General features: G+C 34.1%; 1 protein-coding gene across 6 annotated transcripts in view; it reads right to left on the minus strand.

Moving 5' to 3' along the window:
- Positions 1 to 1,522: 1,522 nt before the first annotated feature.
- The window catches only part of CPNE1 (copine 1), a 55,792-nt gene continuing 40,339 nt past the window's right edge, over positions 1,523 to 16,975 (minus strand). For 5 of the 6 annotated variants that reach the window (XM_081946709.1, XM_081946708.1, XM_081946706.1 and 2 more), the window contains 10 exons: positions 15,873 to 15,962; positions 11,786 to 11,884; positions 10,321 to 10,407; positions 10,179 to 10,238; positions 9,624 to 9,757; positions 9,032 to 9,086; positions 8,903 to 8,954; positions 6,876 to 7,009; positions 5,558 to 5,794; positions 1,523 to 4,414 (listed from right to left, as the gene is read on the minus strand). In XM_081946709.1, the coding sequence (XP_081802835.1) occupies positions 4,298 to 4,414; positions 5,558 to 5,794; positions 6,876 to 7,009; positions 8,903 to 8,954; positions 9,032 to 9,086; positions 9,624 to 9,757; positions 10,179 to 10,238; positions 10,321 to 10,407; positions 11,786 to 11,884; positions 15,873 to 15,962 (1,065 nt within the window). In that variant the 3' untranslated portion in view covers positions 1,523 to 4,297. Of the gene's footprint in view, positions 4,415 to 5,557; positions 5,795 to 6,875; positions 7,010 to 8,902; positions 8,955 to 9,031; positions 9,087 to 9,623; positions 9,758 to 10,178; positions 10,239 to 10,320; positions 10,408 to 11,785; positions 11,885 to 11,936; positions 12,033 to 15,872; positions 15,963 to 16,975 lie in introns of all 6 variants that reach the window. The other variant, XM_081946711.1, reaches the window with a different exon arrangement.

Raw genomic sequence — 16,975 nt, forward strand, 5'->3', positions numbered from 1 at the left:
GCTGATTTATTCTAAGCCCTTGCTGAATTTTAATGTGTATTTTTTGCACTTTTTTACTGCTTTATTTTGGAGTTGTGAATCACCTTTACTTTCACTGTATGGAAGTCGATGGCGAGAGAACTCTCCTCTGCGTAGTAAAATTTGATTTACATTGATATTGGATTTTTACTGCAAGGATTTTGTACTCTATTTATAGGAAGATTCTTTGAACTGCAGAACTGCTGCAGAGATATTTACAAGAGACTTATGACTTTAGGGAATGAGATGCAATTGTTGAGAAAAATTAGTGTGAACATTTTAAGAAAATGTTTTATCATTAAGAATCAATCATTTGATTCTGAACAGATCAGAGGTAATGATTGCAGCAGTTTATGGCAGATCAGAAGCCATAGCTGGCTTTCTGCAGATAAAATACAGTAACAGATTGTTAATGGTGAGCTTCGAAGTTTAACTTTGCTATTGGTTTTATCTGTTAACTATTTTTTCTTGTATAGTACACAGATGCCAGGTCAAATTGATTGGGTAAACAGTTACAGAAGTTCATAAACTGTGGTCTTGCACAAGGGAGCGGGACACTATTCTTAAAATATATTTATCAATATTCAACTAGGGGAGAGAAATACGTGTATGCTTTTAAATGGAATTTTTAATGTCTTGTTTAGCTTTACTTTTTTGTATTTTTCTCTTTTTTGGAATTTGTATTTTAAGTTAGTGAATAAAATATTTTTTTAAAAAGATACTGAAATGTTAGATAGCTCTCTGCCTTTTAGGATCAATGTTAAAAGAATCAGCAGCCAAAAAATAAGCTGTAGGTAGATTATCAATTAATACCTTAGAAAAGATATTTAGATGCTAAGATGTGTCTGTATCTACAAATTATGCAGGCAATATTTTTTTTTCTTTTTGTACTCTATGGAAGTTGAATAAACATGGCAGAAATATTGACTATTCAACTTCGGGATTAAAGAAGACACCTGAGGATATCATTGGTAGCCAAGAAAACAACTAAATGGGTCATATAGTTCTCACTTCAAGCATAAATGACCACCTCAAATATTATTATCTTGGACATATTAAGCAAAGATGTGTGAGCACACACAGCCTCCCTGGCCCACCCTACTAACTTAATGCCCTTAGGTACAGAAGATTCTACCATTACCTTGTGGAAATAAGATGAACTGTCAGTTTGTGTATGTGTAAACTGAAGATAGGCATCAAAATATCCTGAAAAAAACACTGAAATAGTTGTCTTGAAAATGGCTCACAACATCAAATTTCTCATTATCAGGAGATCAGATTCTTTAGCCTGATGTATGTTGGGACTGCAGCTTCCAGAATTTGTCATCAGTATGGCCTTTAATTATGCTAATGAAATATTCAAAGATCATTCAAGATTCGTTTATACTAATGCTCATATTATTGATTACTGTATGGCTATATTAGGAATCTCCCCAAGTTCTCCATGTAATTCATTGAAAACTGTTTCCATCCACAACCGAGAAGTTTGATTCAAATGAGAGGCTTAGGTTTAATAAGGAGATTTAATACAGAATGGAATTCTTACATTAGAAAAGTTTTTCCATTAAACATATAATCAATCAGTGCAATAGAAGATTGTACAAACAGGCAATTTTCAAAAAGGCTGGGCATACCTTTTAAAAATTTGGCTTACACATTTTAAAAGTTTGGTGTAGTGGTGCTGGTCTAGAAACCAGGTGACTGTAAATTCCAGTTCAGCTTTAGGCATGAAATCCGGCTGCATGACCTTGTGCTATGCACTCTCTGTTAGCTCAACTCACTTTACAGGATTGCTCTTATGAGCAAAATAAAAAGTAGTCTATATGTTCTCTGCTTTGACACACTTATAAAAGTAATAAAGGCAGAATCAAAAAAATCTAAAGAGTACAAATTCCTTCTAATATTCCTCCAAATACAAAAAAAACACTATATTCTACTTCTGAGAAATATATATTTTTAATGGAAATGAGTATTAAAGTTGCTGAGTACTTCTCAATGACAGTATAAATTTGCATTATTTATTTTACCATTTTAGAAATCAATTTTTATCATCCTGGTATGAGTATAGGGTAGGCCCTACAAATTGATTTCAAACCCGTTGAATGAGAAATCCTAAAACATTCAAAAGCAAAAAGGATGCAATCTCTTTGGAGTGGTTCCATTGTGGAAAACACCTCCCTAAAACTTAAATTTATTAAGTGTGTCCTGCATTCTGTCATGAAAGAGAACAAGTCCAAATCTGTCTAAAAAATGCAGCGACAGCAACTTTTCTCAAGGGTTTGAAAATGGACACAATATTATTACCATAGGGTTAATTTAAACTGAAATAGAATATGATAAAGATGTGATTACAGGGGTAGTCTTCATGACCACACTTGGGCCCAAAATTTCCACTTCTAATCAAGGTAGTTATTAAGTGAGTTGTACCTAATGTTATGACCTTTTTGCCACAATTGTTGAGCGAATCACTGTGGTTGTTAAGTGAATCCTGAAGTTGTTAAACAAATCCAGCTTCCTCCATCTAATCTGCTTCTTCAAAGCCAGATGGGAAAGCAATCACGACTTCAAGACAGTGCAACTATTGTAAATGCATTACAATTGCCAAACACCCAAATTTTGATCATGTGACCATGGGGATGCTGCAATGGTTCTAAGTGCAAGGGTCAGTCATAAGTCACTTTTTCACTGCTGTTATAATTTTGAATGGCGGCTAAACGAATGATTGCAAATCATTTACTTTACGGTCTTTAAAGCAGGGGTGTCCAAACTTGGCAACTTTAAGACTTGTGGACTTCAACTCCCAGAATTCCCCAGCCAGCTCTGCTGCGGAATTCTGGGAGTTGAAGTCCACAAGTCTTAAAGTTGCCAAGTTTGGACACCCCTGTTTTAAAGTAACTTTGCTTGATGTGTTCATTAACCAAGCAGCTCTATTTGGATCAAACTGCAAATTCAGTATTAGGTAAGCTATTTCGCTATCTAAACAGAGATTTAATTTCCTAATATTTGGATTTGTAAATAATATTTGATATTACTGATCATTAAATTTATTCAAACACATTTTCCTTTAGATCAATAAGATTTGGACTTTCTTATAAAAAGTTTTACTATTCCAAAATTATAGAAAATATGAAATGAATTTCCCAAAACTATAACGAAGTATTTAGTCTAAACTAGTATTGCTGTAACTGAAAGCATCCAAGGGTCCTGCATCTTATGGATCAGTGGCATAGCAATTCTTGAAAATTACACTCATTTTTTTCTTATTCTTTCTTGCCACTTCTCCACTGAGCATCAGTCAAATACATAAATGAAATATACTTTAAAGATAATTTGAAATATAAGAACCAAAATGCCCTTAAGAAGAAATCTGAATGTAAACAGCATTATTTAAAACATGAAACATTGATTTATATTCAGCTTTGGTAATGTATAATAAAATTCCTTTATAAAGAAAATAGTTTTAATATTTGTCATTTCATAAAGACCCACAACAATTAAGAAGGCAATGCTATAACAGTGCAAGAAGATTTGTCTTTCTACAGACAAGAAATTGTCCAGGAATATATAATAAATGATGTATATAGATATATACAATATATCATTTATCATTATATATTATAATATAATATATATATTGTGTATTATATACACACATATATTTCTATACCACTGAAAAGATTCACAGCAACTAGATGTTCATGCATAGATCAATCTTTTTTTTAGGGAATTTCCGATATATGTAACATATCTGAACTTCTTGTAATCTGATTATATTGCATAAAATTTAGGCTTGTGCTAAAAATAATATAGTGTGGAGGTTACAACAACTACATCTTAAGGACCATCAACCCTTTAGTGACCTAGTATCATCACTTTTCTAAAATCACTGCTAAGACCTATTCAGGTTATATAATTTTAGCAGAAAAAATATAATGTAATGCTTTAATCTTGTTCCAAGCCCATTTCTTCAATTTAATTTCATGCTATACAAAGCGTGTGCAGATATTCAGAATACAAACTGATAAAGCCAATCCTATGATTTGAGATAGCCACTAGATTCTTAATAATAATCATCAGAGTACCTATATATATCTCCTATGTGTGTGCAGTTCCTATAAATTTTCTGCATATAATATGACCAATATATGCAGAACCACAGATATGTTTTTGAGTGCAGTGTTACTAGATGCCAGAAGACAAATGCTTTCATTAAAAAAAACTTTTGTCTGCAGCATTATTTTCTTTATTGCACATTTAAGCAATAAAAATATTCTTTGCTTTATGGTTGCTTTTCCGAAGGCAATTTTACAGGTGTCAGGCCAGCTTTCTTGAAGTAGGAGACTAGTTGTTTAGGGATTTCAGCCAATACTGCCTGGGAAAGTGCCTCCCGAGGAGCCTATGAAAAAGAAAATGTATTATATAAAGTCATGAATGGTACACAGATATAAAACATTATTTTCCATGGAATGTTTCACAATATTAAGAAACGTAACAGAGGAAATAGATAAAAACAGGAAATACCATACAAGAATAAGCAACGAAATGCCCAGTTTTTCTACTGCTACCCAGAATTAGTAAAACTGACTCATTTCAGTTAAAAATAATAAGATTAATTATGCATTTCCAAAACTCTAGTTTTCCTCAAATATCTTTTGCATTTTACCATACCAGTTTACAAAGCATTAATTTATAAATTTCTTAAAATAATTGGTTAAGAAAGCAGAAAAAGAATATATCTTGCCTACCATACATTTTGTCACACCCTTGTGAATGTGGATCATATTAGTTGTTTTTTAATTCAAATATTGCAAGCAGAGTTTAAGCAGAATTCAAAATTAAATCTGAATAACACTGGACTAGATGTAACAGTTTACATAACTAAACACTAACCATAATAAAACAGAATAAAAAATACAGGCAGGGAGCTCACATTTCTGATCCAAAGGAAGAGGCCTTCTTATGCTATTAAATATGGCTAAGAACTGGGCAGAATTAAATCTGTTACAAGTTTCTCTTCTGGAAAATAAACCCAGTATCTTTTTTAAAAAGTTCAATAACCTTCTAGAACTCTGAGTGATTACATCAGATCAGGGCTCCAGATACTGCTGTCATCAAGAGTATGTTCAAATTAACCTATTAAGACATAACAAGTTAAGCTTACATTTCTTGATATAAAACGTCTCACAGTTATTTATCTTGATTCACAATCAACACTGTTGTTTGTAACTAGAGTAGAGAAACCTGTGACTTTCCAGATAATGTTGATTTTCCATTTTAATTTACTGCAGAGTTGAATAATTTACTTAATGGATCAATTTAATCTCTAGGGGAGATTAAACCTAACCCTAACCCTAATTTACTGCAGAGTTGAATAATTTACTTAATGGATCAATTTAATTTAATCTCTAGGGGGAAAAGATTCCCGAGCCCTGGTCCATATTCTTTAGTTACTGGTAGTTTAACATCCTGAAAGCAAAATGGTTGAAGCACAGCATAAAAGCACATACAATAAATAAAGTAAATGAATATGGAAACCTACATTTTGGAACTGTCTAAAAGGCACAAACTGGACAATATCTCGTGCAACTGGCTCCCCTGCCAATGACTTCAAGACACCATCATCCCCATCCAAAACTTCCATGGCTTTGAACTCAGCATTGCCAACACCAATGATAATGATAGACATGGGCATCTTGGAGGCATTTACGATGGCTTGCCTAGTTTGGTCCAGATCAGTTATTACCCCATCTGTGATTATCAGTAAAACGTAGTATTGCTGCAAAAAAAAAAAAAAAATAGACCAATCAATAAAAAATTAAGTCAATAAAGCTTATATACTAAAATGGATTAGAAAGAATAATGCAATTATTTTTAATTATCAGTTCTGATCTCAATGATTATGTTCAGATTTTGCTTTGTTTAATTTATTTTAGAGGGCACTCAAAGAGCTGCCTATACTTTTATATGAGTTATACATTGATTTGACATTAAGATATGGATACACTATTCAGTAATAAGATATGGGTAAGCTATTCAGTAATAGCTTCTACTTTATAGATTTTTTCTAAACAGATATGTCTGGCTTCATATTTAAAAAGGAAGTCTCTAGAGGTCTCAACCTCATGGCCCAAAGAACAGATACAGCCATACTTTCTGTAGCCCATCTATGGTTCATCCACCCATCCTATCTTGCCTTGAACAATCTGCATTCACTCATTTGCCTCCAGTACCTTGTTCACAAGCTTTCCAAGAAAGCCTGAAGGAAATTGAGAACAAATGGACATGGATTTTGAATACAGGCAGATACCACCCTTTTCTTCTCTCTGGATCTGTCTTCCCCAGGCCTGAAGGGCAAGACTGGTGAAAAGGCAAGTGGAGGTTAAGCCTGGCACTAGCACTCAGTGCATAAGGATTCATAAATAATCTGGCAGAAGTGCATAAATGGTTAGGAGAAAATAAGAGAAGGTCTTATTGAGAAAAGAGAAGGCATGAGAACCAGACTCTATATTCCTTCCACTACAGAGTCTGGTCGATTCAAGAGAGAAACTCTAGCAGGCTTTCAAAATTCTTATTATATCCTACAATAATAAAGTAGCATTTATATCAGTGGTTCCCAAAGTGGGCGGTACCACCCCCTGGGGGGCGGACACTTTCTATGGAAGAAGCAGATAGGTAGGTAGTTGTTCCTACAAAAGGGGAGTTGAGAATAACATTTGTATCAAAGAATAAAATGTTTTTGGTGTAGTGGCCTTCAAACTACATCATCCTTATGAAGCATTTGTGACAACCTGAATTTGAGCCTCCTAAATTAAATGAAAAGTAAATGTGTAAAGCAAAACAACATCCAGCCAACTCACAGAAGCAGTTTTTTCTTGCGCTGAATGAGCAGCAAATCTAGCAACATGATTTATAATTGGAGAGAAGTTTGTTGGACCATAAAGACGAATCTGAGGCAAAGCCTGTCGATAGGCATCTATAATTCCTTGGATTCCTAAAACAAGGAAATAGCAGAGTTACTTAAAAACTTTGGACACAGTACTGTACAAACCTTTCAATAAAGAAATGGGAAAAGAAGTCTACTTGAATTAGGTTGGTTATTTACCTACACGTCTATGGAGTTTCTCAGTCATCCAGATCATGGTTGTCCCAAAGGTGCTTTTGCCAGAAAGTCCAGTTGCCTCTTGAAAAAGCACCTTTGGGATTATTTACCTATTGGTAGTTCTTGAGTTATAATGCAATTGAGACTCGGAACTAAGAAATGTAGTTGTGAAGCATGACATAATGTGATTGTGATGCTTAGCAAAGGCAATTCTGGCAGTCCTGGTTGCAGTCATTAAATGAAGACTGTGTGATGTACATGATCGCAATTTCTAACTTCCTGCCAGCTTCCCATTGACTTTGCTTGTCAGAAGGCAGCAGAGAACATCAGAAATAGCTCGCTGTGATGTAATGAAGAGACAGGTGCACGATCGCAATCACATGACCGCAAGGAAACTGGAACAGCCGGAACTCCAAGTAGTTGTCATAAGTCACCTTCATTCAGTGCCATTGTAAGTTTGAACTATCTGTATTCTCATTTCCCTCACTCCCATTTTCATGGTGGTAAAAATACTAAGTATTTCATCTTTTAAGAGGAAAGTGATGATAAAAACATTACTAACAACAGTATATTGTACTATGACGTGATTATCTTACCTAAAGGCATGTTACTACAATCATGTCATTCAAATTTCAAAATTAAATTCTTATCTAAAATGTTTATGTAATTTTAACAAATTCTCGAATCCAAAGCATATAGTTTTTGGATACTTTTAATTTTATTTCTAAACATTTTATCCTTCTTTGAAACTGTTAACAGAATGGCCTTTATACCTACCTTTGTTTACGACAATATCGTTTAAAAAAAGCTGACTTAGATCCCAAAAAGTGAGGTATTAAAGAAACTAAAATGCTTTGAGAGGAAATTGTAATCATCTTGCCAAACAATAAAAAGGATTCTCTCACAGATATCAGCCATACTTCAGATGGCAAAGTGATTGGAAAAGGCCTTCAGCAACTGTTTCAGTGTTGGATAAGATTAAAGGAGACAAGTGATTTGTGTTGCAAAAGAGCAACACAAAAAAGCAGTTGTGTTGACCATCAACAGAAATTAAAAATTCAACAATACTTCAAAAACTTCAATAAAAACATCTAAGAAGCTGAGTGACTTTGGACAAGCCCAACCCACAGAGTTGTTGTGGGGAAAATAGGAGTAGGAAGGTGTGTTGGATGTGTTTGGCACCTTGAGTTATTAGTAAAAATGATAAAGGTGGCATACAAACAAACAAACAAAAAGTTCATTTTGCCTCATAAAGAATTCCAGAAAATTTGAAAGGTTTTATTTTGGGTGAAAGAAAGTTATTGCATTAAAATGGGTTAGACTGCACTCAATACACATATCACATACATCCAGTATTAAATTATTTAACAAAATTCAAATTTTATTCTTTTAAATAGGTATGAGCTAAAACAAATTATTTCTTGGCTACAGTGTATAATAAACTGGAGCTACTTCTATCCTAAGCAGTGAAAACTCCTGTCTTATTTTTTATAAATTAATTGTTGTTCCCCCAGTTACACTAATGCTTTATCCCAAACTGAATGTTATAGAAACCTAACTTTTACTATAAGGTGAAATCATAATACTATTTACATTCTTTTAAACAGTGAATAAAGATTTCCAAAATTCAGATCCTTAGATTTGCTACAGAAATGATCATCCCCAAATACTGATTATTCATAAAACTATTATTGTTCCTGTTATGATTTTTAATGAAAAATCCCTTATATCTTTTTGGTCTTTCTTTTAAAATATATGATTATTCGAAGAAAAATAAATGATTACCTTGACAATAAGGGCTTGCAGGATTAAAGTTCAATGCAAATTCATGGGAAACCTGAGAAGACAGACATATTAAGACATGGAATCAAAAGTAACTAAAATTTATAACAGTAATTAAACTAAGAAACAAACCTGCCAATCTGGAGGAACTTGAGCTCCAAATCCAAAGGCAGGAAACAGCTTATCACTGAAAAATGAACCAAATGAAACAAAAATACTCAGATCAATATTTTTATTTTGTTTTAACTACAGGTTGAACAAAAATCACATTCAACTTTAACTTGACCAAAGCTAACTGAAGCTACAAATAGCTGTAGTTAGCATAATCTTTTCTGTAGGGTTAATGTTCAGAAAGCTAGGTTATAAGTTCAAGTCTTTTTTTAAACTGAAGAAGAAATGGCATTCTAATATTCTTTACCATACAAGAAGTCATAACAGTTCTTTAAATATGGTTCACTCATAACTTTTATAATACAATGTTAAACACACAGTGCTACTTTATGAGACAGTGGATTAACAATTTTCACTCAAAAAGAACTAATAAAAATGTCAAAGGCACAGTAGACAATGAATTAATCTTAGTATCAAAACATGTTGGCAGCAACTTCAAGCTCCATGAAATAAACTACCAGTTTAAAGGAAATGCAATTTATAACAATGGACCTTTTGGAATCTTTCTAGGCCTTAGTAAATAAATAAGCTGAAGATTGTAAATTTAACATACGTGTCATAATCCTGGACCACACCACCCACACACCAGATAGCAGTGAGATATTCATTTATTCCATTTGGACTAATATGGTGAAGAGAATCTGGTGACTTTGGATCACCATTGGAACCAGTAAAATCTATCCCCACCTGATAGAAGAATAAGAAAGATCAATTAAATATTAGATAATATAGGAAACAGATTTATACTCAACAACTTTAGGTTCAGGAAAACCCAGCATGCTGCTAAAATGGCTTCTGAAAAGCCAAAGGCAAATTAAGTTACTAACTTCATAGACGAAGGCAGATAGGTTGAATACAGGTCAAACATACTCTTTATTGTATTTAATAAGTGTCATTAATTATAGAGAAATTATGCTATACACAAAAGTATATTTAATTTTACTAAATGTATAAAACAGATTTAGTAAATCATAGTCATTTCTATCTTTATTATTATTATTTTTAAAAAGCATCTTAGCAAATGTTACCATTCAATTACTATTTAGAAAAATACAAATGCTAGAGCTTACATTTAACCTAGAAATCAAATACATGATTTGATACTCACAGTGAAGTTAATTTGGCAACCACCCATGATATAATCCAGGAATGAATATTCTGTTTCAATCTGTGAAAAACCATTACAGTATTACAATTTTTACCTTATGATGACAGAAACATCAATTTTGATGAAATGAAATTATTCATACCTTACAGGATTTCAATCTAATAATGCCAGAGTTTTTGTAACTCTTCTTTTTTCTTTTCTTTTCAGGGTGAATACATTCAAATTCAACCTATATGAAAGGCATACATACAAAATCAGCTTATTGATCAATGTAATCAAGATTAACACTTTAAGATTAATTGGGAATAATGACTCTAGTAAATCCAAATTAATTTGGGGGGAAAAATAAAGATAACCAGGAAGAACTTCTATATTATTCATTCTTGACTTGTATCAAACATTATAATAAAGTACAAATACAAATGTTAAAATCATTATATGAGCATAAGAATGGGGGAACCTAAGTTCCTTTACAAAGCGCCAAGTTACAACTGCCAGTTTACAAGTGGTCATGCTTCTATGGGTTGTTGGAAATTGTAGTTCAGCCTCAGCTCAAATCCCTCAGATTTTCAATAGTCCTGTCAGGGCAAATGCTAACAGAATAACCTGCATAACTAATACTTAATTTAATGAAGACATAAGGACCTGAAATAACTAGCACTAGTAAAGTCAGAACATTGAAGTGGACACTCCATAAAGAATGAAAGCAGAAATTTTGTACTAGTGAGGCACAATCAGATCCAGTTATACAGAATATCCTAAAGGTGTACCTTGTAACAATTTGGATTTGTTGTATACTATAATTACTCCTCAGACATTTGAATCAAAAAGGAATGAATTTAAATATGTATTTTAAAGGATTCAAAAACTCCTCCAACTTTATCATTCGTCATTCAGGATGCATAATAAAACTATCTGCCTGACCAGCAGATTCCTGTGCCCAAATAGAGGTACAGTATGAACTACAGTGCTTTGCTTACAATACTCTTATTTCAATAAAAAGATGACTTTTAACTGACACAATTTTCCTCAGATACAGAATATTGAGTTGTAACAAATCATGTGCATTTAAACTAAATTTCAATCGAGAATTTTACAGTTATCCTCTCAGTTTGTGAATCCTCTGGGAGAGCAGTCTAATACAGACAGAGAATTAAATATTGGAGTCCCAAATGGTATAGCAGAAAACTAATAATCATTGAGAAGTTCTCCAGTGGAAACTCACTGGAAAATTAAATCTATATTATAAATTACTCAATTATTATGCTACCTTTTAATTCAGCAGATTAATCATCATGGAGCAGACAAATTGTATTCAACTAGAGAAAATTTACTTATATTAGTGCTGCAACCAACTTAGCCATATAGCTGGCTTTCCCAACTCTACCAGTTTTGATTCATAAGAATCAGAATGTTATCTTCATGGAAGGCTCAAAAGAAAGAAAAATATAACTGAGAAGCATATATAACTTATTTTATCCTCCATAAACACACACATACATCTGCACAAAAAATATTGGGAGAATGAAAATAACATTTTATTATCCTCCTTGGAAAAATAATACAATGATTTAAACAAATCAAATAATGTAAAATTAAAAGCTCACCGGAGAACTGTCACCTGCCTTCTGTATCTGGGATAGGGTACTTTCAAAACTGCCTATTAAATCATGTGAGCCATCACTATCATAATCATAACAGTGCACCTGAAAGGAAAGAAACAGAGAGCAATAGACAAGGAGAAGAACTGCTGCTCACCACTTGATCTCTCCCTTCCAACAGCTTTGAGACGTTGCATATGAATTCCCCTATCAAGTCTGAGCTGGTGTTGTCATCCATATCACTAACTGCAACCTAATTGTAAGAAAGAAACCCCAAAATGAGTCTTCAAGGACCACTATGTAATATAATAGTTAGGTGTTCACTATGCAATGGGAAGGCAACTCAGATACAAAGCATATTTTTAAAAATATGCATCACTGATCCAAGAATCAAATAACCCAACTACAGAAAACAAGCATTCAACTGGGAAACAGATGCAGAAACCTTAAGTGCTGCATGTGCCAGGATAAACAGTAGCCTGATGCCCTCCAGATATGTTGATATACACTTCTCAGAATACTGCTGGCAGAAAATGTCTGGGAGTTCCGTTTTTAATAAATCTGGAGCATATCAGATTGGGAAAGACTGGCATAGGAAACGTACAATCAAGATGAGTTTAAAACAGAACTTAAATGTAAGAAACCCAACAGCAAGTAGGTGCATGGATTATACAAAATATGACAACACTGAACCACACAGTTCTCTATTTTATGAGGTTTTATGAAAACATCCATTCATGCAGAAACTGCAAGGCTCATACTAAAAAAAACCCCAAGGAAAATATGACCTGACCGTCCATGTTAAATTAAATGTTCAGCATAAAATATAAAAATCTGGAAATCATACAGATATTGTTTTGTATCAGGGCTTAAAAGGTATTTGAATAATGCAGATGTATTTAAGTAAAACACAATTTTCATCTTATTGTTCTTGCTAACAGTACAGGGCTAAGTTTTATGTGTAGTGTTTATGAATATGCTGTAAATATTGTGCAATATGTTCAGCCTAAATATATTTGCTTGCAATCAACTTTTAATGACACATATTTTGGACTAAAATTTGTAGATGAAAATATCACAGACCAGAATAAAGAGGCCTAGAAACCAAAATTTAAAAGCAAAATCCTTTAAGACAGTCACACTGATAGAAAAGATCAGAGACTTTTTACTAGATACAAAAGTGGAAAGTATTATTTGCTTACTACTTTAATAACAAAGCAAAATTCACTATATTAAAATTCACAAAGTTGACAGGTAAACCACTCTCAAATACACCGCCTAACTGTGGGTCTGCAAATGTTATACTTAGTGGAACTCCAACTCCCATGAACAACCCTCAATGTTATTAACATATGCAAACTTACTGTACAACCTTAAGAGCAAATTTCCTTTGTTAATCTTTAAAGGAAGCGAATCTATTAATAATTAGAGACAGATCATATGGGGAGAAACAACTTAGGTATTCATTAAGAGGGGACACCAATTTGATGGCATTTATTCAATCGATCTACTAATGCTAACAATAGCAGGATAGGGTTACTTTGGACTGTGATAAGATATAATAGTTTTGTGCTTCCTGGCTACTCTAAAACTAAGAATAAAAGGCCCTTCTCCATTTATGAAGCAACCATCTAAGAATAAATAATATGGACATTTGAAATAAATAACTGAGAATATTCTTAATGACAACTACTTTTCCTTGTCTGTTATCTTCTCTCAAGCAGGCTTAACTAAACAGGAGAAACTGCATACCTCTAAGTTTTTTCTATAGGAAGATAAACAAAGAACCTGCTGTTGCAAGGAGGAAATACTATAGAAAAAAGATTTTAGTCCAGGATCATCACTCATTCAAGAGGAAGAAAGAATTCACTGCATTTTTTTAGCGTAAGTTTATCTTAGTACAGAATTGCAATGTATTTCTAATCCATCATTCTTATTTCATCCAACCTTCTCATGTCTACCTCTTCTGATTTTTTTTTCATATTTTTGAAACTTTTCTTCCAACAGAGGAAGAAATCATATGTTAATTATTTCAACATGCCTATGATGTGTTAGCTATAAACCACCATTATGATTCATAATGCTGTATTAATATCTATTAGTAGCAATCTTAAAATATGTCTTCTACATAAAATGTCAGATCCTATCCTGTAGCTTTTTTATATTCAACCCCGGGTTGTGAAAAGTGAATGGTGGTATTTAAAATATAAGTTAAAATCAAACGTTGAAATGTTGTATTGATGTCAGAGAGACAGACCCAGTGAGGAAGAGAAGTCAAATAAAGAATTAGTATAGCACAAGAGGATGGATCTAGTTCCTGCCCCCTTCGCCTCATGCTGTTGAATCTTATTTATCCTAACCCAGATACAAACCATCAGTCTGAAAATATTCCTGTATATGGGCTTCAGCAATAAAATAGCTGGTTGAACTCTTCATGTGTGGATCTGATGGATTTGATTGTTCGCACCTGACAATTAATGACTAGGCTATTAGGTAACTTTTCTAATGAACATCAGCAAAATAAATATATTAGGCATTCATACACTACTCTGAACTATAATTTTAAAAAGTGATTAATTATGAGTTTTGCAATCACTGTGTTCTAGAATGTTTTGACATGAGCGTACTGGTTTTATAAATTAAGACTATAAAATCTTATGCCAAAACCCACAAATAGGTATTTCTGGTATATTCAGGTCATGTTTTCATATCTTACCACAATCAACAGTATGTCACACTTACTTTACAAAATGCAAGTTCATACTTTATGTCTTCATAATCTTGGTCTTCAAGAAAAATACATTTCTTAAGTGTAAATACTAAATAACAATAGCATATTTTTTAAATATACAGGTTATCATTCAGTAACTGCTTTGGATAGCAACCATTTGGAGTACAACTGTGATGAAAAAGTAACTTTGTGACCAATGCCCACATTTGCAACTTCACAGAAGCTCTCTGTCAAATGTTTACCATTATAATCAGCATTGTTCTGTGACTGACTTGTTTTTCTTTCCACTTCCTCTTGCAGAGAGGTTATCTAACAAGCTATCTTTCCACAGCACAGCTGTCCTAAGCTCACGCTCAGTTCGCTGACCTTAATTAGTTAATTAGATCCCTCCCACTGCTGCCTGATACTGACAAGACCCTAATCAGTTTCACACTAAAAAGCTTTTGCTTGCTTCCTAAGCAGCTCCTGTTTACAGTCATAAGAGGACTAGGCAAACAGCAGAAGCTAGCAAATTCCTTTTGATGTGCATTCCTCACTGTGTTTCTGCTTGTTCTCTTATAATCCCTTCCTCTACAATGAATCTACATGCAAACATTAATTCACTTTTTGTTAATTATTCTTGTGATGGGTGAGCATTCATAGAGCGGGGAGAAAAAGTGGTGTCGGGGGAAGGGCTATAGAATTTGTTCTGTCACTCAACTTCCTCTTGAGTTGATCAGAAACCTTCCCTATTGTTGGCGCTCACCCAGCTTTTTAGGGTCAGATCCTTCTGATACTGTATTACCAAGGGAAAGTTGAAATAAAATTGTAAGTGCAGTCAAAGTCATGTGATTTTCATTTGGAGAACACTTTGCTTAAAGATTGAGTCGCAGGAACCAATTGCAGCCACTAAATGAGGACTATCTATACTTTTGCTGTTCAGCATAGATTTATTACAGCAGAGGTAGTATTCAGCCAGTTCGGAACAGTTCGCCTGAACCGGTAGTGGAAATCACGGGTGGCCCACTTGCCCCGGTTCTATGCTGTCCTATTTAAGCATGTTTTTGAAGCCGGGAAGTCGCCCATGCAGTGAACTGGTGGTAACAAAATGTGCAACCCACCACTGTATTACAGATATTACAAATTATACTGAATTGTCTTTTAAAGCAATCAAAAGCAGAGGGGAGGGAGTACTAGTACATTTCAGAGAAATAAACAGATGAAGATAGAGAAGCAGCTTGCTTTATAAATAAGCCAATTAAATCCTCATACATAAATAGCTTTTAATTTTAACTTATCTAAAAATCAGGCATCATATCAGAACAAAAAATGAGTTGAATAAAATGAGTTTATAACTTATCTGAAATTAATCATTGTCCTCACCTTGATTTGTCTGTTGAAGTCACCACTACAAAATGTTTGCAAAGGTACGCTGAACTTTTTCCAGCAAGGATTTAAATTGTTCTTAATTACCTAAAAATGTTGTTTTAAATAGTTATAATCAATGTATATTATGAAAGCACATGTTTTCTCATATTTTTATATCTTTCCAAATTATTTTTTCCCCCGGGTCATGGTCATATTTGTCCAAGACAAACACAACGTTACCTTATAGTCTTGCATTTTTTTCTGAAGTAACAATTGTATTTGTTGTAAGCCTCCATGCGAGATGGCATATACTGTGTTTTTCTGTCTATAAGATGCACTCCCCCCCAAAAAAACTGGGTGGAAATGTCTGTGCGTATTATAGTGTGAATGTTGCCGAAGCCCTGCCCACCTGCCAGCCCCCACCTTTCGGCCTCTGCCTCCCAGCAATTTGCCTCCTTGCAGCAAACAGCAAACAGCAAACAGCCTGGTCAGCTTCAGCACAGCCTGATATAGCATGAGCAGCTGATTGGCGGTTGGATAAGCGGCGATAGGCAGCAGTGCCTAGAACGGGCTGAAAATGAGATGCTTGGAGGTCAAAAATTGGGCGCATGGAGGTGGCAATCGGCGGTGGTGATCCCCACAGCCTGGAACAGCTGATTGGTGGTACTCCAGGAGGCAGATCCAACCGCCAATCAGCTGCTCGTGCTAAATCAAGCTGTGCTGAAGCTGACCAGGCTATTTGCTGTTTGCTGCAAGGAGGCAAATTGCTGGGAGGCAGAGGCAGATCCCCCCCTGCAGTTTTCCTTCCCAAAAACTAGGTACGTCTTATGATCCACAGCATCTTATAGTGCAAAAAATACGGTAAGTTGAATGAAGGAAGGAATAAAATAAAGTTATCATTTCTTAAATTAATACATTTATTTCATTTCCAAAGTCATATTTAAATACATGCCTCAATTAATATTTGAAAGTTGAAGTTGATTACACCTACAAGATTGCTAGAGCAAGTTTGTGAAGCCTTCTTCTGTTGTCAAACTGACAGGTGTCAAACCTGCGGCCCACGGGCCAGATGCATCATGTGCTGCCCATGCCCACCACCCCATTTAGCGAAGGGGAGG

Source organism: Natrix helvetica (genome assembly GCF_964273705.1).
Source record: "Natrix helvetica genome assembly, chromosome: 3".
Taxonomy (NCBI): Eukaryota; Metazoa; Chordata; class Lepidosauria; order Squamata; family Natricidae; genus Natrix; species Natrix helvetica.